Genomic DNA, 23,993 nt, shown 5'->3' with positions numbered 1-23,993 from the left:
CAGGCTGTTTTCCAAGCCATGTGGGGAACTGCAGTGCACTGGTCTGCTCAATGTACAGTCAACTCATCAACTTAAACACTGAAATATGAAAAACTAACCCAGTCTAAATATAGAGCTATCGAAATTAGTCTCAGAAAGTGGTGTGTGCCAGTGTAAAACACACAGTTGTTACGTTAACTCTCCTTCACAGTTTCCTGATATAGATGGCTGTTTTGAAGAAGGTACTGTGGGTTTGCAGAAGAGGGACTATAAATATAGATTGAGCAGAAAGGGGAGCTGTTGAACAGGTGGAGATGGGTAATGTATACCAGGGACATAGCAGAATCGAAAGGAAGACAAAACACAGTGTGTGTTCACATGTTTGACAGGAAGCTTAACGACAGATCATCAGTCATTGCTGTGTTTTGTCTCTTTTTGTCAGGCTGGGACGAGCACAGCCAGTGGAAACATCCCAATGGTTTTGTATGAAGTGTGGAAGAGCCGAGGAATACCTGGGTGAGTGTAAATGACTGTGTCCTAATACTGCATTCCTCAGTCAACAATGTTTTTCCCCCATTCATTATAAGCTCCTTTTAAAGGGTTAGTTCACCCAAAAATAAAAATGGTCACAAATTAAGATATTTTTGATAAAGTCCAATGACTCTTTGAGGCCTCCATAGACAGCAAGATAATTAACACTTTCACATGCCCCAAAAGGTACTAAAGACACATTTAAAACTGTTCATGTGACTACAGTGCTTCAACCTTGATGCTGTGAAGCGACGAGAATACTTTTTTTGTGCAAAAAATTCCCCAAAATTATGACTTTATTCAACAATATCTAGTGATGGGCGATTTCAAAACACTGCTTCATGAAGCTTTGAAGCTTCACAAATCTTTTGTTTGGCAGTTTGATACACGTTCCGAACAACTGATTCGAAGCGTGTATCAATCTGACAAAATAACGTGAACTATTGAAATTTCGAAACGTTTCGAAACACTTATGACGTAACGAAGCCTCGTTTACTGAAATCACAACACTTTGGCAGTTTGATACATGCTCCGAACCACTGATTCGAAACAAAAGATTCATAAAGCTTCGAAGCTTCATGAAGCAGTGTTTTGAAATTGCCCATCACTAGATATCGTTGAATAAAGTCGTTATTTTGTTTTTTTTGGTGCACAAAAAGTATTCTCGTCGCTTCATAACATTAAGGTTGAACCATTGTACTCACATGAACAGTTTTAAATATGTTTTTAAGTACCTTTCTGGGCATTGAAAGTGTTAATTATCTTGCTGGCAATGCAGGCCTCACTGAGCAATCGGATTTTATCAAAAAATATCTTAATTTGTGTTCCGAAGATGAACAAAGGTCTTACAGGTGTGGAACGACATGAGGGTGAGTAAATAATGACAGAAATTCCATTTTTGGGTGAACTAACCCTTTAAGAAACACACAACCGCAATGCCTAATTTTTTTTTTTTTAAGAAATTATAATTTTATTCAGCAAGGACACATTAAATTGTCACTGCAGATATTTATAATATTACAAAAAAACATAGCTTCCACAAATGTTAATCAGCACAACTGTCTTCAACATATTATATACTATTAAGAAATGTTTCTTGAGCAACAAATCAGCATATTAGAATGATCATGTGACACTGAAGACTGGAGTAATAATGCTGAAAATTCAGCTTTGCCTTAAGAGAAATAAATTAAATTTTATAATATATTGAAATAAAAGTTATTTTAAATTGTAGTAATATTTTATATATCTTACTGTTGTACTGTATTTTTGATCAAATAAATGCAGCCTTGGTGAGCATAAGAGACGTAAAAAAAAAATCTTAGACCCTTAAAATCTTTATTGTTAAATAATTTTGTATTTGATTACACATTTCGCATTGTGTGACTGTAGTTCATTCATAAATATATTAAGTATTTTTTCCTCTTGTTTTTCATACTTTTTTTGCTTCAAATATTGTATTTCCAATAACTTAAAATAGATGACAAATACATTAAAAGGTCAGTGGAAAAAAGTGGGCAGTCACTATTGTTCTGTGCACAGATGCCCATTGAGTGATCCTGTGAATCTCTCTCTTCATAATAAAATTTTCTCTCTCCATCTTAAACTTTTCTGAAATTTCTTCAGTAAATGTTTAACTTTTTTGGGCAGCACAAACAATAGGCTGTACAACTTCAAGGAATTCCTAAAATCCCTTCCCAGATTGCAATATTTAAAACTCTAAGAGAAGCCGGGGCTAAAAAAACAGAGAAGGCAAAGGGGCTCGGCTATGCTTGCATAAAGGGCAACAACTCTGGCAGTTTCACTACTGCATGCCTTCTACAAATTGCCTGGCTTTAAAGCTGTAATTACTGTAATGGCTCCAATTGCAGACTAGTGAAGCCAGAAAGTGCTTCCATGTGTGTCAGAGCTCTGCAGAGAGCTTCTAACCACACCAACCAAAACATCGGCAATCAATGAAGCCATGTGCTTGTGAGCTAACCTTCCTCAAAGCTTTGAAGTGTTGCTACCCCAACCCAGACTACAGCCGCATACGGATCCCATGTCCGCAAGCAAGTAGGCCAGGATGATGCAGCAGCCCATTGACAGAGTAATGCTTGCAATGTTTACAATGAGCATGTTGCAGTTAGCTCATAATTACCTCCAGTTGCAGTGAAATCAATTGGAGCTTTGGTTAGATATAGTGTATATTGCTTCTTTTAGAGTGTTGCAGTGGTGTATGACCAGCCTCTGATCTGAAATCTACTTTAGTAAGCTTCTGGTAAGCATGCAGTATTTTTAGAGCCATTAATAGGGGTGTTATTAGACCCGTCAACTGCTGACTAACTGGTGATCATGGCTGGGCAGGGTGATGTTGTCACAATGAGCTCATCTGACTGTGGCATACGGTTGGATATCGTTTGAATTTTAGTGATTTTGATTCCAATTCCGATTCTTATCAATTCTCAGTTTCGATTCCAATATGGTAAAAATATTTAGATATTAAACTTATTTATTCTGTTTCTTTTTGCAAAAGCATTGTTGAGCCATGAGCAAAATCAACAGCCTAAAGAAACAACTAATAAACAAGACTAATATCAATTTCAAACATTATTAAATCAAGTATACAGCCAGTAATATAATAAGAACAAATTAGCAAATACTGAACATAGTTTTCTTTTTATAAATAAAATATAGAATAATCCTTATATATACGGCTGTGCGTTTTCTTTCTCAATTATTAACGTTCACTTAAGACATAACCAACTGTGTTTTCGAGGATATTTTAACAAAATTGTGTCTGTATTTGTCTATTAAAGTGCAAGAAGATGTGAAAGAGAACTCAATTCAGTTTTTGTACACTATATGAGAGGAGGTTTTTTGTGCACGCACTGTGGGTGTGCAGAAAATGAGTACCAAATTGAATTCGCTTTCGCGCCTTCTCGCGCTTGAATGGTTTAAAACCACGTAAAAATGCGCACACAGGAATCGTTAAGTGGGATCGAAAATTTTATTGTAAAAAAGTGGGAATCGATTTTTGATTCCCAACCCTACTGTGACATAACTGTTTTGTCTTAAAGGCTCCGATATACTTCAAATGAAATCGAAGAACGAACTGATGTGATGTAATTTCGAACAAAATCAGGCCAAAACGAAGTTCGTTTTGTGTTCTTTTTGGAAGTTATTTCGAAGTTATTACATATTTCAAAGCGGCTTGCCAAAGCGAACTTTCAGGAAGAGTTTGCTCCAGCTGCAAAACACCTTCGAACTGCCATTGGTCAGTGACGATAACGTAATGGGAGGTGTGCGCCGAGGCTCCGCCTTCACTCGCATCTCCGTTTCATTTCGTGTGTTTGAGTTCGTTGAGGTAAGATCTCTGCGGGTGAAAACACGAACACACTGGATAGCCACTTTATAGTAAAAAATTAAGTTGTGCTTCTGATAAAATGAGGCACTGACAACGTTTTTCATTTTTGATACTGTAAAGCTGCATGATTTTAAGCAGTCTATTGAATAAAGTGCTATATAAACGTGACCGGAGTGCTAATTTGCAGAGCTCGTTCTAACTAACATATCAATGTTGTTATGATCAGATGCTTTTCTTATGCTTTCTATAAAAATGCTTGCAGTTTTCTCATTTTTGTTGTGTTTATTTTGTTACTGAGAAGAAAGTGCACGGCACATATTTACATATTCATCAAAATGCCGCTCTCAGCAGTGTGGGCGGAGTCAGATGTTCGTTTAGAGTATATCGCTGGTCACGTATTTCGAACTTCGTTTTACTCCTGAACGAAGAACGAAAAAGAACTTAGTTTGAAGTATATTGCGGCCTTTGTTTAATTTCCTGTTAGCAGATTGGGATGGTTTGTTGTTTGCTTGCAAGATAATAGATAATGCATGGCATTAAAGTTTTTATTACTATTGTTTACATGCTGGATGATACAACAGAATAAAATCTCCCAGATGGACCTGAGCCATATGTATAGATACTTGAGAGTGGACTCTTTTTATTGGACCAGTTAGAAACCATCCAGAACACCCTAGCAACAACCTGGCATCAACCTACACTCTTGCATCATGACTAGGGCTAAAGATTTCTTTATTCATTTTTATTCTAATCTATGAAGACTTAATTTGATTCTTTTCAGATGTCTTTTCAATTTTATTCAATTGCTATTCATTTTAGTGTGTATTTTATTTATAATATCCATTTACTGTACGTAAAAAGAATCTCTCTCATAAGAACCAACTCATAAGAGTCATTGGTTAGTGAATCAGATTACACTGGTCATGTATGTTTGTGGCTCACTAAAAAGAAACAGTCATTTATTATTTGTGAATAATGCCAAAGACGTTATATATAGAAAGATGGTGCACTTGTATTATTATGAATGGGAGAAAGTGCAACGTGCAAAATGGCGGAATAAGTCTGCCTTCTAAACAAGAGTCAATCGCCAATTGGTAAAGTCATCGCGTCACTGTAGCGGCACAGATGCGCACTTCCGATAGAGACGCGCATTTAAGTCATGGTTTGAGCGTTTAGAAACTAAATTTATGAGACAGTTGTTGTCAGATTTCATCTGTGATTACAAATGCGAAATTTTATTGAAAGTTTGGTGAACAGCTTTGGAGAATTTTATGTTTTCCCCATTCAAAGAGATAGGAGCTGCACGTGCATGGCCGAGAGGCGTTTCTAAGATGGCCGCCCAGTGAAATGACTTGTCTTAAAGGGACTTTGATAATGCTGCTTTCATGTCATAATTACCATACTATGACATAGTGGACAATCTACTCTGAGCTTTTTGTGTCCTCAGAATTGTGCGTTTCCATTGCAACACTTGGCTATACTGACAACTATGGCAAATTATTCTTGCTTGGTTAGAGCTCTCAGAAAGATGTAGGCCTAATTACAAGCTGTATAAAAGATGAAACAAAATCATATAATTGCAGTGATTTCAACATGGCTTGAATGCACCTCTATAGTACTTGTATAGTTGCTTTGTATTTTAATGCTATTTATCAGAAAATCTATATTTTTATTCAACTCTAATCGTATAAGCAGCACTCACTCTTTCTTCAGAAAGTATGAAACAATATTTTAGTAGTTGTACTATCTGTACAAAGTTCCTGTGATGCATATTTGTGTTTTCCGTTGCTGAAGATAGGGCCAGAACTGACTCAAAGCACACATGCAAGGTTTCACATTTCTCTTTTAGTGCATAGTCTGAAATACCAACCCCACGCAGCACAGACAAACTGTCAGAATGCGTCCTTGCTAATTCGTTCCAGGATGAGTGTGTTTGCTCACAGGTCCGCACACACACGCTCACTCTCTCTGTAAAACACATGATCCCAGAAGAAGCATGCTGAAACATCGAGTTCTGCGAATCACTGGAATAGTCAAGAGATCCCTGACATGCTTGGCACCTTGTACAGCTTTGCAGTTGACAAAATTGATGTATTAGAGGTTACACCACTCGTGACCTTATTCCTAATTTTAGATCCATCCCACCCCCACTTTCCGACCACCATTATCCCCCACAGGTGTCACACTGAAGGACTTGAGGAGGCTGATCCCAAATCAGTCTGTTTGGATGGCTCGACAGGGCATGAATTTGGTATGTAGGGTGAGCAAGACATGGATTTCAGCAACTTTCAAGAAGGAATAAAAAGAAACAGTAAGAAGAGTTGAGGAAGATGAAACAAAACGAGAAAGGAAGCAGAGGGAGCCGAAGCAAGAGAGTGTTGGGGGTGTGCTGGGAGCTCGAGGGACGTGTGTGGATGTCATCTGGCCATCAGTCATGCGGAGAGGCCCCCGGGGGCCAGTGCTTATACCAAAAGCAGCTGCGTGGAAAAGAGCCTTAGGAGACTACAGTACTTTCATGGCCTGTCGCATCCTCTAACCTCTCCAACATCAACAACCCCTACACTGCACATTCCTGCTCAAACGCTCCAGAATCTGTCAAACAACACACTGTCAGCTGAGAAATACTGAATACTTGTGTTATTGAGCGTGGCTAATGTTTTATTTTATGCTGCTCTGTGAAATTAATCTAAAAAAGATACATCCAAGCTGATGTTGCTGATGTAGCATCTAGTTTACAAAATGTTCTATGACTAGCTGTCAATTTAACATGAATTTTGTTAATTATATACATACATACGTGTGTGTGTGTGTGTGTGTGTGTGTGTGTGTGTGTGTGTGTGTGTGTGTGTGTGTGTGTGTGTGTGTGTGTGTGTGTGTGTGTGTGTGTGTGTGTGTGTGTACACAGTATCTGGCAAAAGTGAGTACAACCCTCACATTTTTGTAAATATTTTATTATATCTTTTCATGTTACAACACTGAAGAAATTATACTTTGCTACAATGTAAAGTAATGAGTGTACAGCTTGTATAATAGTGTAAATTTGTTGTCCCCTCAAAATAACTCAACACACAGACATTAATGTCTGAACCGCTGGCCACAAAAGTGAGTACACCCCTAAGTGAAAATGCCCAAATTGGGCCCAATTAGTAATTTACTCTCTGCGGTGTCATGTGACTCGTTAGTGTTACAAGGTCTCAGGTGTGAATGGGGAGTAGGTGTGTTAAATTTGGTGTTATCGCTCTCACTCTCTCATACCGGTCACTGGAAGTTCAACATGGCACCTCATGGCAAAGAACTCTCTGAGGATCTGAATAAAGAGTTGTTGCTCTACATAAAGATGGTGTAGGCTATAAGAAGATTGCCAAGACCCTGAAACTGAGCTGCAGCATGGTCGGCAAGACCATACAGCGGTTTAACAGGACATTAACCGACCAAAGAAGTTGAGTGCACATGCTCAGCATCATATTTAGAGGTTGTGTTTGGGAAATAGACGTATGAGTGCTGCCAGCATTGCTGCAGAGGTTGAAGGGGTGGGGGGTCAACCTGTCAGTGCTCAGACCATATGCCGCACACTGTTTTAAATTAGTCTGCATGGCTTCGTCCCAGAAGGAAGCCTCTTCTAAAGATGATGCACAAGAAAGCCCGCAAACAGTTTGCTGAAGACAAGCAGACTAAGGACATGGATTACTAGAGCCATGTCCTGTGGTCTGATGAGACCAAGATAAACGTATTTGGTTCAGATGTTGTCAAGCGTGTGTGGCAGCAACCAGGTGAGGAGTACAATGACAAGTGTGTCTTGCCTACAGTCAAGCATGGTGGTGGGAGTGTCATGGTCTGGGGCTGTATGAGTGCTGCCGGCACTGAATAAAATTAAAATAGTTCTTGGAAAAGGTGTTTACAAAGATAAAAGCAGTCCAATAATTCACATTAACTATACATTTAATAACTGTGTTAAACAAATTAGATGTTTACATATTTTAATAAGTTTTATTTTATTAAAATACTCCTGACAAAACTCACTGTGTCTCTTGAGATACGTTGTCATATGAACAACTACACTGTAAAAAGAATAGTTGGTTTAGCTTAAAGTTACCTGGTTGCCTTAAAATTGAGTTCATTCAAATTAAAAAATTGAGTTAATACAATGAAGTCAATTGGTTTGATCAACAGAAACTCAAAATGTTATGTTATCTGAACCACATTAATTATCTAAGTTGATTTGACAAAAGAAAAAATGTGATAAATCATGAAAGTATTTTTTTACAGTGTAGTCATCTACATAATTAAATAATGGACAACATAACAGTCAGTGGTTAGCATGTTTTTTTTTTTTTTATTGGCTAAAAAGAACTGCTCATAGGAGTCATTCGTTCAGTAATAAGTTAGACAACACTATTCACGGACTATATTGGTTGTGCTGTATGTTTTTATCCAGTAAAATGAAAATGCTCTTTGTTTGTTCAATTAATCAGTGTGTTTTGTAATTATTAATAGCCTGAAAAGCTATTTCTAACTCTTGCTTTTATATGTTTTGTCATCATGTCTAAAGGCTGTTCGCCGGCAGCATCCCCAGAGTGACGTTAATCAGCATGGGAGGCTTCGTTTTCCTCGGCGCATATGAGAAAGTGCGCCGTACGCTTTTATAAACTCCATCTTCATGGAACAGTGTGGGTCGGTTTGTACTGGATCGGTTTCCTCAACCCAAACCCTGATTGTACGGCCAAAACTGCAAAACGAGGTCAGAGACCAGCAAAATCAGCACTACAGATGAGTGGAGGTTGGTCAAATCTGACTGAGAAATGCACCCTCTGTCCCAGTTTGAACCGCTGGTCTTGAGGGCCATGGCTAGGACACCTGGTGCCTGGATAAAAAGATCACATAACACATGGGTTTGCATTCCTGCTCATCAGTGCACAACAGATTGAGTTTAACTGCCTGAATTCCACTTATATTGCACCACAGATCGGGTTCAAACTCAAATGTCATTTTTGCAAGCCTATGTGAATCGATTAAAAAAGCTTTTTTTACAAAAAATGAATTGGCTATTTGTATTACAACACGGCCGAGTTAGTCTTTTATGTACTGAAGTCATATATGCGTAAATTGGTAACGGGTTAAAATGGTGGATTATCATTACATGTTGAGTCTAGACTTTTTATCCCTAAGCTTAAGCTAGTTGCTCTACCTGCTTCACTATTATTAGCTGAAAAAACACACACAAGAGTCGAGCAGAATGCAGAGAAAGACAGATTAGTCCACAGGTGTGAATGTTTGTCTGACCTGTCATGAAGCTTGGGGCACAAGTACAATACAGCGTGTTTGACTGAAGTAACAGTGGGCCGTTCCAGCCCTGTGGGCTCTCAGTCAACAACCACCTTAAACTGGTATGTGCTTTCTGTCCTAACACAAACTCCAACAATACAGAAGAATGAGGTACATTGGAATGGGTAACAGGGTTGCAAATTTAAGTTGAACATAAGCTTTAACTATTTGAGTACTAGCAAGTTTGAGACCAAATACTAGTTTTTAGTTATCAACACTTCCTATAAAAATGTTATCAGTTTTTCTTTCTAATGTGCTGTAAAAATAATTTACTGAGAGTCAAAATTTTATCAAACATTACATTTAAAAAAAAAAGAAAAAAGGATCCACACAATATGGGTGCTACAGCATATACTTCATTTTCTGCATTCTGCTTCATCTCACACACAGTTCCACAGTGTGCAAAGAGGCATTCAGCATGTGCGCAGTTTGCAAACTAGTGGACTTTTGTTTTCAAGCGCTCAAATCACTTGCACATGCGGCGTTGTACGTGCACTGTTTGCACGGATGTCAGCAGACCCTCCCGATGATGAAAATTGATGCATGGACCGTCTTGCGAATGCCCTGAGTATACATTGGGCTTAAAGCTAAATATTAGATTGAGAAAATACATTTCAAAATTGTAATTTTTTTTTTTTTCAATTAAATATTCTAACATATTGCATCAAAATTATGATTATTTGAATTGTTAAATACAATTGACAATTGAGCGATATGAGGCTAAAATCAGGAGAGTAAATGAAATTTGATTTAGTTAGTAAAAATTGCTGGTAAATTTCACAAACAAAGTATTGACAAATATTATGATTTGTTTTGATTTCGATTCACAAGCCTGCAATTTGATTCAATTCGATTCAGTATTGATTAATTGTTACCTATCAGGTACAGTACATGGAAAATTTTCTCAGGAACAGAAGAAATCTTTCAACTAATGCTGTAAACTATAGAGAACTCCAGTTGGTATATTGCTGTAATATTAAAGGTTAAATTAATTAAGTGAATAAAAGCATAAATGAATCTGTTTTATCATATGAATTGAGTGGTTTAGTCCAAATTTTCTCAAGAGACTCAACAGCTTTATATGGATTAGTTTTACAATCTCTTTATGAAGCGTCAAAAGTGTCAGTTATGAAGGCAGTCTATGGGGGGGGGGGGGGGACAGAAATATCTCAGATTTCATCAAAAAGATCTTAATTTGTGTTCCGAAGATGAACAAAGGTCTTACGGGTGTGGAACGACATGAGGGTGAGTAATAAATGACGGAATTTTCATTTTTGGGTGAACTAACCCTTTAAAGAGTGCCAAAATGGTATTTATTATTTGAATTTCATTAAAAAATTGACAGAATTTGAAGGCTGAGAAGGTTTCATTACAAAAGAAACAAAGCTTATTGTAGTTTATTGGATGGAAGGCACTCTATAATGTTTTGTTCATTCATCGACTGAAAACAGAATAGACTAAAAGATTGGATTTAAGAATTGATGTCGGTTCATCAAAATGAGAATTGATTTAAACCCAGCCCTATTACAAACCAACAGCAAGAAACACATTGAATTAAAATTACCTGAAATTTTGAAGTAGAATAACGTACTCCAATAATCATTTCTAACTTTGAAACAATTTATGACATTCATTTTAATAGTTTGTTGCTTAAAAAAAAAAAAAAAAAAAAAATAGGGTACTAACTTACCCTATTCATGCAAAGTATTTGTTGTTCAAGTGCATCAAAATAAAAAAACACAAACCAGAGGGTGTAAAAGAGCAAAATGTGACTTTAATAAACACCTGCCATTTTGACACTTCAACAGTTTTAGCCATATGGGTGAACAGCTGTGATTAGAGTTCATTTCAATAAATTAATCTGGTATGAAACATCTGTAGAGTTAACATATATGAGCTAGTGGGGTTCTTCACAGAGCTGGATTACACAATTAACCAGTTAACCACAGTATCAAAGTACTGCTATGGTCAATTTGAACTTTTGGGGGATAAACTGGCATTTGCTGTAATCTAACTTTACAAAACATTCCCCAAGTTTAGTAGTAGAGATTTTTCACTATTTGGCCTAAAAAACAAAACAAAACAAATCCTTGGCTTGTTGACATGAACCAGTTTGGCTCAGGTTAACTAATAAAGACAATATGTAGCTTAGCATTAGCTGCTTTATTCCAAAGACTACGAGAGATTAGCTGATGAGGTGTTCACTTACTCCCGCTTTTTCCCTTTACATGAAGACATTCTGTGTGGTTGAAGGAAGACCCTGAAGACCAGCACACGCAGCTTGAGTTTTTTTTTTTTTTAGAGACATTCTTTCCCTTTCGTGATTTGGCAGCATTCGGCTTTTCTGTTAGCTTAAAGTCACTGTTAGACCAAATCTCTCTAAATGTTATTTTTTGGATCATTTGTTATTTTCCCAAATGTGTTAAAAAAACAAAACAAACAAAGGCGGTCAACAAATACATTTTAAAATTCAGTTCAAATACCACAGGTATCGAAGGTGAGTGAAGCAGCTTTAGGTGAAGCGTACATTTGTTAACGGAAGAGCCTCGATTGCATCAGAATTTCAGGGTGTAAAAATGTTATAAGATTACTCAAAGTGCATAAATTTCCCTTATGCCAATATTTGTCATTTCTGTACCATAAAGGACCTGAAAATTCAATGCAGAGCTTTTCCTTCATCACAGACCAGAACATAAATATATTCTGACAAAGGAATATTCCAGGTTAAACAACAGTCAGTGATGACAAATGCTTGACTTTGTTGTCTGCTATTGTAAATGACTTTCTGTACAAACATTTTTTGCAAACTTAAGTTGAAATTAAATTAATTTTGTGGTAAATGACACTAAGCCATATATGTTGTGGGGGAAAATTAACTTTATAGTTCCCAGTGAATTTCCATGATTTTTCCAGTCATAAATATTTAAACATAATTTCTGGAGATGGAACTCACAAAAGAAAGAGAATTTCTAGCCAATTAAACCTTTTAGATATATATATATATATTCCCCCCAAAAACAAATTTATGGCATATGTGGTACGACTCGGCTTGCTTTACTTTGGCTCGGTTTGTTTTTCCACTGCAGTTTAGTACCGCTTCAAAGTGGGTGGGATGATCGTTGCTCCGCTTCTACTGCCGTGGAAATCGCCTGAAATAAGGTCTGTGGTTAACAAGCCTCTAAATACTTTCACGTTTTGATCTATGACATAAAACACAGCAGTTATAACCCACTTGTGATTTTTTTTAAACTTTAAATGTGTCTTAAATTCGGCGGTTGCTAACAAATTGCTAAAAGGGACTACTTCCTTTGGCGGGGACTTTAGACGTCATCATTAAAAACGGGACATTTGGACAGCATTTCTCATGAAAAAGTGGATAAGTATTCATACACAGCGCATATATAATCAGCGAGCATATTTTTAAATAGAGTTGTTTTCTAAATAAAGTTTGAGGAAGTTTGGTGGTGGTGACGACGTTGATCGTTACCATGGTGTGCTGTAGTCCGTTTATAGCCTGCTGTTAGCTTTTTATATCTGACGACTTTATTTAGGCTTCAAAATCTATAAATGTTGTGTTAACTTGTAAAGATTATCTTGACAGACAAAACGTGTAAGTGTCATAACCCTTTGTTAAACACAGAGCTTATTTTCTGCGATTTTCCAAAAGTCTATGGGAAAAATGAATAGGCTTTCAGTCGAGGGAACCCGTGCGCCGCTAACTTCCGGGTTGGCCTACAAAAACACGTCATCCCTGGGGCACTCTATTGCGGACTATTTAAATTAGCTTGTGTCGGAAATCCAATGACGCTGGTAGTGACAATTTTCTCTGACCAATCAGTGATCTGCACTGTTTTCAGTTATTTTTTGGCGATTTTTGCCTTTAATGTGACAGGACATTATAGAGTAGACAGGAAGCGAGGTGGCGTGACCGGTAAAGGTCCACGAGCCTTTACTCAAACTCGGGTCACCCAAAGTGCAACGATGCTATATTTCGGCGTGCTGCCCACGAGGCCATTGGCACTGACGTTTACTTGTCACATTTTAGTATCGGTATGGCTTGCTTGGAACCTCACCCGAGATGGTACTATTGCCGTACCATGCAGTGGAAAAGCACCCTGACGCTACCGTTCAAAAGTTTGGGGTTCGTAAGATTTTTAAAATCTCAATGCTTACCAAGGCAAATAAATACAGTAAAAACAGTATTATTGTGAAATTATTATAATTTAACTTTAATACATTTTAATATACTTTGAAACTGATACATCTTTTCAGGATCCTTTGATGAATAGAACCTTCATAAGAACAGCATTTACTTGAAATACACATTTTTCAACATTATGCATGTCTTTACTGTCACTTTATCAATTTAAAGCATGCTTGCTGATTAAAAATATTTTAAAAACAAAAATATTACTGACCCCAAAAACTTTTGAACGGTAGTGTTCGTTCAGTATAAAAAGTCTGTAACGTTTTTATGAATTTTAAAGAGTTTGATAAAGTCTATTCTAGGCATCTACAAAAATTTTAAATTTTAAAAGTCCCTGATATTTCCAGGTTTTCCCTGACCATGGGAACCCTGTATCTTATTTAACCTAGAATATTCCTTTAAGATGGCCTATTATGATTACTGGGATGTTTAAACTTCAAGTGCATGACAAAATTCCCATTTGTGAAAGGGAAAGTGTACATCTTCCCAACAAAAAAAACATGTAAAATCTTTGATCTTGCTATAAGGCACTGCTTATAAACTGGGAAAAGCAGGAGAGATCTGTAAAAAAAAAAAGAAAAAAGGCAAGGAATAAAAATATAACCACTCTGATCTCACCATGCACCGAATAGAGTTAAACACTCTTTTGTAAAAGTTCTAGAATACATACATTCATATATTTATATATGAAAACTCTTATGTACAGCTCAAAGCCCAACGTTATAGCACTCTGTCATACATTTTGCATGCGTCAAATGCAAGTCACATTTCTGAAGTGTGAACGAAGCCTCCCTGAGGAGGATTATATCTATATACATCATTAACGCTCGCATGGGATGCCAACATCCCACTCAAGCTTCGCCTTCAAACTCCGGACGCCCCTGTTCTGCATTCAGATAGATGGGGGCAGCTTTGTCTGTGCCCCTCAGTGTGAGGTAGCAGTTCTCAGTGCAAAAGGATAAAAAAAAAAGAGTGATGGTGCGGTGTTAGTCACTGGCCCGCTCAAAGGATTCACTCTCGCTTAGGGTGGCATCAGGCGTATGTGCGTGTCCGTTGGGTAATAGAGTCTGTGTAAGCTCGGACCCAATGTCACAGTCCCCAGACAGGAGCTTTACTGGCCGATGGTAGGTCTCTTCAAGTGAGGGAGGTGACCTATTCACCAACAATCCTGAGAAAGGATGAGAAATTAGAAAATAAGTGAAGTCAAACACTAATGTAGTTGTGAAAAACGAGGAATATTATCGCTGTATTAAGTCAATGTGAATCAACCTGATATCAATCACTCAGAACTAACATGACAGATAAACTGTGTTTTCGCCAAGCGATGATAGTAATAATGATTTATGGGGCATGAGTGAGTCTTATTAAATTTATGGCTATCTAAAGCACAGCCATGAAGCAAGGATTAATGAATCCGTTCCTTCATCATTCTCACCTTTTCGGTCATTGTATTGGTGCGATGAGGGTGATATTGACACCCTGTCATGGTTGGTGGGAAAGATGGGAGTTTGACTGTCTTTCCTGACCCCATTAGGTGTGCCATTGCAGTGTGGTTCACCAGTGTTGTGGCTGGTGAAAGTTGATGTCTGGTGTGTCTGCTGATACTCCAGGCCTGAAGGGGGTGCTATCCCATGAGGGAGGTAGTTGCAGTGTTTGGAGTAGCTGGTACCATTTTCCAAGCAGTCTGTACACACGACCGGCCCGTCATAGCCTGAAGCGAGAGAAGCTTGTTAACCTATGATGTTATGCGAAGATCATTTTAACGGACACCTTTCAAAGTTGGCATGACATGAAAATTAACCTATTTATTCACCTATTCATCTGTTTTGTAAATGAATGTTATAGATCTTATTGTGAACGATTCATACATTTCTTAAATTTGACCATGTAATGTTTAGTCAAAACTTGATCACTGGATACAGGACTTTTAGTCGCTTAAACACTGCCCCTTTAAGCTCGCATTTATTTTTGAATGCAATCCAATCAACACCCGACTGATAATACCAAGTCCAAAGACTTTCTATATATATATATATATATATATATATATATAAGACTGTGCACTCGTATTATTATGAATGGGAGAAAGTGCAACGCGCAATATGGCGGAATAAGTCCCGCCTTCTAAATAAGAGCCAATCGCCGATTGGTAAAGTCACCGCGTCACTGCAGCGGCTGTTAGAAGCTCCGGTTGAGCTTGAAAAGTGGTATTTTTTTGTCATGATTCGACCATTAGAAACTAAATTTATAAGACGGTTGTTGTCAGATTTCATTGGTGATTTCAAATACGAAAGCTTGGTGAACAGCTTTGGAGAATTTGAGGTTTCCCCATTCAGAGAGATAGGAGCTGTACTCGCATGCCTGAGAGGCATTTCAAAGATGGCCGCCTAGTGAAATGACTTGTCTTAAAGGGACTTTGACTAAGTCCCCACACTACATTTTGTACACATTTTATAGAGGCTACATTCACAACGAGAAATTTCTAGTCATACATCAAGTCATTAATATTTCAGACATGAGAATCACTAGAAAAACTTGAGATTTCCATGATTTTTCTGGATCTAATATATTTCTACAACTTTTACTTTTCAAATTCCTTGAGATTTCCAGGTTTTTAGTGACCATGGGAATCCTGTATTAAATGATTGTTCATATTTGTATGACTTTTTGAATCTCGTATGAAATAACTAATACATATTTTTGACTGCAAGTAGAATATATTACCATTGCCTTTACTCTCCATGTAACACATTTTGCATAGTTTAAATATATTCCACAATTTATTTTCTCTCAAAATTAGCTTGGAAAAACTCTGGATATTGTACCATTGTTTTCTATGCGTCCGTTGGGTTGAGATCCGCCATTGGACTCCACTCGTATACACACATCCTGTCTCTCTGATAAAGTGCCCTGAGAGGACAGGTAACTTGGGACATCAGGAGGGACAATTGTCTCATCTGTAAAAGGCAAGAGCAATGGTTTTAGGTAAAAGTCTTGCAATGTAAAAAAAATAAAAATAAATTCCTTCTGCATGACATGCTGAGCCTTAAACAAAAACAAAAATCTAAATCTGTGTGAATAAAAGCACCTGTGTTCACACTGCACTCCTCGCTCTTCTTCCTCGTCTGGTAGATAATACACACCCAAACTAGTGATGTCACCACAATACTGGTCACCACAGCTATGACAATGATTCCAACAGTAACAGTGCTGGGGCTTGTAAAAGGAGCACAGTCCTCGAAGCGCTGGTAAACATTCAGCTGGCAGTGAGCGCGCTCTGTGCCGAGGGTGTTGGACATGACACACGTGTAGCGTCCTGCGTCCTCTAAAGTGGTGGTGCCGATCACCAAGAGCTGATTCCCTGGAGTGAAGTGGTGACGGTCGCTGGGGCGAAGAGGCTCCTCCCCTTTTAGCCAGGTGATGCGAGGAGGTGGGCTGCCTAAAGCCTTGCACTGCAATGCAACAGTTTCGCCCACCACCACATTTCGATCCTCCATTTCCTGTGCCAGATGAGGGGTCTCTGCAGGAAGTTTACAGGGAATAGTTATTGAATTACATACGGACATTGGTAAAAGTTGCCCAAGTACAAAGAATCCCTTTAGTTCATGTCACAGCTGCGAATCGTAATTGTATTGGACCAAAACTTCTCCTCAAGGACAAGAGGAGTCTTTTTGGAAATTAATTCAATTTAAAATGTGCTTAAATTTATTTTGTAAACTTTTAGGATTACACTAGCATTATGGTCTGATTCCTAAACAAATTAGTATATTTTCTAGTGAAGCAATAATACAACAGGGCCCACTCTATATATATAAAAAAAAAAAAAAATTATATATATATATATATATATATATATATATATATATATATATATATATATATATATATATATATATATATATATATGCGACCAGTGTAGTTCGATTCCTGAGTGAATGATTTCTATGAACTGATTCTTTTCAGTGAATAAAAAAAACACAGTAGAACCAGCATAGTCCAATTCTTGAATGCATGACTATTTATAAATTGGTGCTTTTTAGTGAATCAAAAACATATTCCTGAGTAAATGACTCTCATAATCCTGTTAGTTTTCATTGAATCAAAAGAATACAATGGGACCAGTCTGATTTCCAAATAAATGACTCTTATGAACTGGTTCATTTTAGTGAATGAAAAGCATGTGTGACCAGTGTAGTCCAATTCCTGAACAAATGACTCTTATAAACTGGTGCTGTTTAGTGAATCAAAAACATACATCACACCAGTGTAGTTCAATTCCAGAATGAATGACTCTTATGAACTGTAATTTTTCCAGTGCAAGTAGTATGAAGTCTGATTCATGAAAAATTTGACTCGAGGCAATTGTTTTTAGTGAATCAAAAACAAAGCCCAGTTTAGGTCGACTATACCACATGTTATTTGACTGTTCCTGCCTAGCAATTACTAGAGCTCAAAAACAAACAAAAAAAAACACTATGTGAGCCCTCAGCACTTCCTCTACTGCCCGAGACCTCTTTCTTGACCTTTCACCTTCAAACCAGCACATAAAGCCCAGCTGCTTCAGATAGAGAAAGAAAAAAAAAAAAACACTGTTACGTAGAACTAAGCAGCAGTTAGCAAAACTCCCAACAGCTTAATAAACTAATCTTAATTCCATAATGTAAAATTATAAAAATGACCTTACCTAGCACTGTTAGTGTGACATTGGCGGAGATCATGCCCGCCGTGTTTTTGGCCGTGCAGCTGTACACGCCCATATCCTCAGGCTTCACGTCCATGATGAAGAAGACATCATCATCAGGCATCACGCGCATGCGGCGCTCTCGGGCGGCAGGGAAATCCGTACCACCATCTTTCTGCCACGCCACCTGGGGAGTCGGATGTCCTTCGGCCGCGCACTCCAACCGTGCCTTCGTGCCCGTGCGGATCGTGATGTCGCGTGGGGTCTTGACGAATGAAGGCAGCACTGTGCGCATAGAAAGGCAAAGGGAAATTAGCCCTAGCAAGGATTATTCCCATAATGTTGCTGCATCAGCACCAAACAAGCCCAGCATTCATAGCTGTGACTAACTCAATTGGCAATGGGAAATGGCTTGATTTGGACGGGCATGAAACCAAAAATGCCTCAAGGACAATCAATTTGCATCTGTTGCTTGAACTGACAAGGCATGTAATCCAAGTGTACTGCTAACAGCAGAGAAGCTAAAAAGTTCCCAAATTCTAGCAGCACAGTTTGGTCTGAATGTTGTTACAGTTCAGCCAATGCCATCACTGAAAGAAAAGCTCTGAGGAAAATGTTGCATGATGAGAACTGGTGTGATTTGTATGTTTAAAGAATTACAGATAAGACGGCCTTAAAATTGCTTTTAAAAGATGGCCTTTTTTGTGCAAATGGTATGGCTTACAATTGTAGATGAATCAATCACATACCCGGCTAAAGAAGAAAACTGAAAAGTACAGTTAAGTAGTTTAGGTTTGTGAAATGTACCGTTTACAGTGACGCGGGCCTTGTTAGAGTAGGAAGAGCCAAAGTGGTTACTGATGATGCACTGGTAGCGGCCCTCATGGTTGAAGGTGACGTGTCGGAGGTGGAGGATAGTGGTGTACTCCATCACCCCTCCGTCACTGGCCCGAACATGGGCGAAGTTCTCCACCTCAGCTTGGCGTAGCGTCTCCTGGTCCTTGCGCCAAGTGAAGGTCATGGGTGAGCTGCTGCTGCTGGCAGCCGTGCAGGTCAGACGCACATCTTTGCCCAATACTGCTGCCGTTGTGACAGGGTGGACTGTGATCTGGGGTTTGGGAAGATCATCTGGACGGAAGTGAATGCATAGAAACGTTTTAACACCTTCCTTTTTGCGACTGGTTTGTTTGTCATAGACTATGGATTTGGATATAGCACTGCTTACCACAAACAAAGCTCTGTGGTGGGGCCTGGTAGATGCTAGTGCCCTTTAAGCTTTCTGGGTGGGCACATGTGGCCTGAACGCCAGGCTGCAGCCCTCGTGTTACCAGCCACTCCGGAAACCAGTGCAGCTGGCAGTCACACAGAAAACTATCACTCTGAATATGACTGCAAAAAGAAGGATCGGAAGAGAGAGATCAGGAAAAGCTAATTATAATTTAATTACTGTGTGCTTTTATGCCGTCACATAGTAGCGTCCCAAAAATGGCTCATTTAATATTAGCATAATGTCATTATATATATATTAATCAATAAATTAATTAAATAAATATATATTTTTTTTAAATTGCACTTTCAGACTGAAATATAATAAATCTTTAAGTTTTTGAAATCTTATGCTCACCAAGGCTGCATTTCATTTCTTCAAAAATACATTAAAACAGTAATACGGTTTCTATTTCAGTATATTTTAAAATGTAATTTATTCCTGTGATGGCAAAGCTGAATTTTCAGTATCATTACTCCAGCCTTCAGTCACATGATCCTTCAGAAATCATTCTAATATGCTGATTTGGTGCTCAAGAAACATTTCTTATTATCATCAATGTTAAAAACAATTGTGCTGCTTAATATTTTTGTGGAAATTGTGCTGCATTTTTTCAGGATTATTTGATGAATAGAAAAGACATTGGAAATATAAATATTTTGTAACATATATGTTTTACTGTCACCTTTGATCAATTTAATGCATCCTTTCTGAATAAAAATATGAATTGAATCTTAAAGACCCCCAATTTTTAAACAGCCTTCTATATATAAAAAGAAAGTACATTTAAATAATTAGTATTATTATTAATGAATACTCAGGCACATGGGTTTTAAAAAAAATCAGTATGAATGGAAAGTAGACTAAAGTTCACTTAAAATAAATATTTTAATATTTAAATTGTCATTAGTGATGGAATTCTATGATTTCCTTTAAGCCTTAAAAAGGAAACTAAACTTTTAATTCCTCAAGTAATCATCATCATGATCTGTATGACTGTTAACTGTCAGCCAAATATTCATGATGTCAAGAAACATCATAACCACATGAGTGGTGGTGCGTGTGAAAAGGAGCATGTGTTTAGTGGGACTCACAGGTAACGCAGGTTCTTCATCTTACTGAATGCCTCTGGTTGGATGGAACGGATGGCATTTTCCCCCAAGTTTCTGTTGAGAGATTAAACAAGGCCCTCAGGCGTGACAGAAAGAGGACACAAGAATGTTCACATACAGCTGCTCTCGCATGCAAATCCGTAGCCTATATTTATATAGGATAACTCCGAACAAGGTGGAAAGACCTTAATATCAGATGCGGAGTTACAGCATCTGCAGAAGTGCTTAAAAATTCCATTTCTTCTACGAAACTGACCATATGCTCCATAACTGCAAGTTTAAAGCTGGCTCTAACGAGACAAGAGCAGCTGGCCTTGCAAACCACCCCGTCCTCTCCTTTTACAAAGACACTATTAAATTGCTAGCAGCCCTCTTAAGCATTTACTTTTGGCAGCCGCTGCTGTAAGTGCCGAACGGCATTGTGGGATACTCACAGGTGCTCCAGAGCCTCCAGGCCCGAGAAGGCTTTCTTGGCCACCGACTTGATCTTGTTTCCAAACAGAGTTCTGCCGTTTCCAGACACGCAGGGCGAGATAACCGAGTGGGGAGAGAGAGAGAGAGAGAGAGAGAGAAAGAGTGCACAATTAGTTGGGCAGAATCTGATAAGAGAGGAGGATTGTGGGATTGGAAATCCGAACTGTGTAGAGATTAGGAGGAGGGCGAGGAATCAGGGCCCGGCGCAGCTCTTCAAAGCTTACTTTTATCTTTATTAGAATTTAATAGCGATGACAAGGTGGAGCCCAGAGCTCGAGGTCACATGAAAAGGAGCTTCAGTGGCTGGAGGACGACACGGCTTGTAAAGTAATAAAAGTGGCCTTGTCAAGGCTGTGGTTCAAACCCCTTGTAGGGGCTAATCCTGCTCGCTCTTCAAAAGCAGCCGTACACACACACGCACCGCGGGACAGCGAAGGGGAATGGGCTTCCCCCCCCAGATGACACGATTTCCATTCTTAAGCATGTTGGACCAAAACAAGCCCCTGATCAGTGCACTTCCTGTCCAAGAGGGCTCAAGTCTACTCAGTCAGCACCATGAAAGCCAGCACCTCCTCATATAAACCAGATTTGACACCTGACAATGTTGTTGTTTCAATCAGGGGATGATCTTCTTGACCTTGGATGGGTGGATATTGGCTCACAATCTTGAGGCGTGTCTGGGGCTGATGCATGCTGTGATAAACAAGACCTTCACAGCAGCAGAAAAAAAGTATAGATGCACTGATATTAAAATTCTGGCTGATAATGAAAATCTGATCCTTATTTTCATGTTATGGCTGATCAAAAAATTAAATGATTAAAGTTAAAAATCTATAAAAATCTTTTTTAAAATTGTATCTTAAAATAAAAAAAAAAATGTAAAAACTAAAATATTTTTTTAATGCTACAAGGCATCACAACATTGTAATTTTAGATTTGTTAGACCAGTATTTTTCGAACTGATTTTGAGATATGCTAAAGATTACAATGTTACCTTTGTTATTATATTATTAGTGATTATAAACATTAACGATGACTGCAAAGGTAATCTAAATGTAAAAATAGGGGAAATTAACATGCAGAATTTATATTAATGGATATCAATAAATTTAAAAAAATGAATTGGTAAGCACTATTTTAAATAATGTGCAATACATTTGTTACAATATTTATTCATCTTTGTTAATGTTAGTTAATAAAAATGCAACCGTTCATTATGTTATTTTAGCTCAGGTCCATTAAAATTAACAGATAGGCCTAAAACTTTAGATTTTTTGGAAATGTATTAGCAAATGTTGAAATTAATTTGAACTAAGATTAAGAAATGCTTCAGAAGTTTGTTAACTAAAGTTATATTTATAAGCTTATTTTAAAATGTTACCAAATAATAGTTTTATAAAGTATAAAAATGTACATCCTAAAAAAGACATTATGCCATTATAAATGTGCAAAAAATATTGTATATTCAATAATGGCTCTATTAAATAAAGCATTCATTTAATTGTCAAAAATGATGATAAAACTAGAAGAAAAAAAAAAAAAAAAAAAATCTCACCACTATAGTAAAGTTTCATGACAGTTACCTAGTTTATACAATACATGAATTGGGAATCACTGCAGAAAACCCAGCCCTTGCCATGTCTGTCAGCAGACTGATGGTCTGTGTGTGTGCGACAGCATCTGTCATCTCCTGAAAGACTGAGACATCACCTCCACTCATCTCCTCAGGCCCCCCCACCATTTCTGAAGCAACCACCCATCTGCAGGTCACCCTCTGGGCAGCCTCGAGCCCTGAGCTTCCATACCAACCCCATCATTCAAAAGCTCTATCATTTGCTCCGACAAAACTGAAGTTCCAAACAGAAACCGTTGAAATAACTGCTAACTGGATTAACATCAAGAGCAGGTGCACACAGAATCTGGAGCGTACAAATGATTCGCAAGCAAATTCTCAAAGAAAAATCTACTAAAACTTAAGTCATTCTCCCATTTTGAACGCTAGGAATGGCTACATCCCCGTCTTGTGATAACAGAACAATGGAAACGACTTTGATGTTGTGCACGTCGCTCTCTAATTCTCACTCGCATGTTCCCAGGATGGGTGAATAGGCTTTCTGGCAGGGTGGCTGTCAGGATTTGGCCAGAGATGTGCATCAACAGGCAGCTTCCGCAGATTTGCGAACCTCTGCTCCCGTAACAAAAGGCACAGAGCCGGGCGTTTGATGTGTGTGAATACACCCCTCCTCCGCCTGACTCCCGGTTTATGCCCTTGCTGATTCCATCACAACTGCAAATCCAAGAGCTCATCTCCTTTTGGTCAATGATGAAAAGTGTTCGCCCCAGTACTCAAATTCAATTGACCTTCCTTTACCAAATCTGCACTGCATGAAATATGAGCCTCGTGTAAGATGCGGGTTGAGGTTACCTGCGCTTCCTATTCTTTTTAACTTAATATAAACAGGACATTTTCTTGAAAAATCTGATTTTGTACCATGCAATTTGATGTTTACTGTGAAGCAGGATTTTGGGGATGTCACTTGTCATGGTTGCAACTGGTTTAAGAATATCCAGAATTTAAGTGCAGAGGGAAAGAGTACAATACTCACAGTTTGTTGAGGTTTTCGAGGCCAGTGAAGGCCCCATTGGTGTCCTCTATAGTGCCAGAGATGTCATTGTGATCCAACTCCCTGCAGAGAGAAAAAGAAAAAGATTAAAGAAAGAGAGACAGAGAATATGGAACAATTGACATCTGCTAAGCTCCGCCCACCTTGGTTAGTTTTAGATCTTCCCAGAAATATATTGGAAATGATTTTTAGTAAATATGTTCAAAAATTGGAAAAATACATGTTTTTTGGAAAGATATGTATTCTTTTGTGGGCTGGAATGAAGTTTGAAGCACTTTTATCAGCACTGTATATAAAATAAAATCATTTTTTAGCATTTTCTGATCATTTCTGTAGAAAAAAAAAAAATTAGGTAGGATTGGTCAGTAATGTTTTAAAGGCGGTGCTTAGCCGAGGGTCAATGCCTCGTCCATATACCGCTGACAGATGTTCAGCAATGGCACAAGCTGC

At 38.1% G+C, this 23,993-nt stretch overlaps 2 protein-coding genes across 4 annotated transcripts in view; one reads left to right on the top strand and one right to left on the bottom strand.

The window, feature by feature from the left end:
• slc25a26 (solute carrier family 25 member 26) overlaps positions 1–10,232 on the top strand; it is a 69,059-nt gene extending 58,827 nt beyond the window's left edge. Inside the window, exons 10-11 of one of the 3 annotated variants that reach the window (XR_010895339.1) lie at positions 422–495; positions 8,406–8,470. Coding sequence is in view for 2 of the 3 variants with exons in the window: in XM_067388339.1 (XP_067244440.1) it covers positions 422–495; positions 8,406–8,502 (171 nt within the window). In the remaining variant the exon portion in view is untranslated. Of the gene's footprint in view, positions 1–421; positions 496–8,405 lie in introns of all 3 variants that reach the window. The other 2 variants (XM_067388339.1, XM_067388338.1) reach the window with 2 other exon arrangements.
• Positions 10,233–10,966: 734 nt separating this feature from the next.
• Positions 10,967–23,993, bottom strand: part of lrig1 (leucine-rich repeats and immunoglobulin-like domains 1) — a 42,781-nt gene continuing 29,754 nt past the window's right edge. Inside the window, exons 9-18 of the mRNA XM_067388337.1 lie at positions 23,526–23,606; positions 20,880–20,951; positions 20,428–20,499; positions 19,292–19,455; positions 18,874–19,194; positions 18,070–18,351; positions 16,474–16,905; positions 16,211–16,342; positions 14,821–15,096; positions 10,967–14,553 (exon numbers count right to left, since the gene is read on the bottom strand). Of these exons, the coding sequence (XP_067244438.1) occupies positions 14,372–14,553; positions 14,821–15,096; positions 16,211–16,342; positions 16,474–16,905; positions 18,070–18,351; positions 18,874–19,194; positions 19,292–19,455; positions 20,428–20,499; positions 20,880–20,951; positions 23,526–23,606 (2,014 nt within the window). The 3' untranslated portion in view covers positions 10,967–14,371. The remainder of the gene's footprint in view (positions 14,554–14,820; positions 15,097–16,210; positions 16,343–16,473; positions 16,906–18,069; positions 18,352–18,873; positions 19,195–19,291; positions 19,456–20,427; positions 20,500–20,879; positions 20,952–23,525; positions 23,607–23,993) is intronic.

The sequence above is a fragment of the Chanodichthys erythropterus genome, chromosome 6 (assembly GCF_024489055.1).
Source record: "Chanodichthys erythropterus isolate Z2021 chromosome 6, ASM2448905v1, whole genome shotgun sequence".
In the NCBI taxonomy this organism is placed as follows: Eukaryota; Metazoa; Chordata; class Actinopteri; order Cypriniformes; family Xenocyprididae; genus Chanodichthys; species Chanodichthys erythropterus.
Note: the sequence above shows the minus strand (reverse complement) of the source record. Positions and strands in the feature narration are given on the sequence as shown.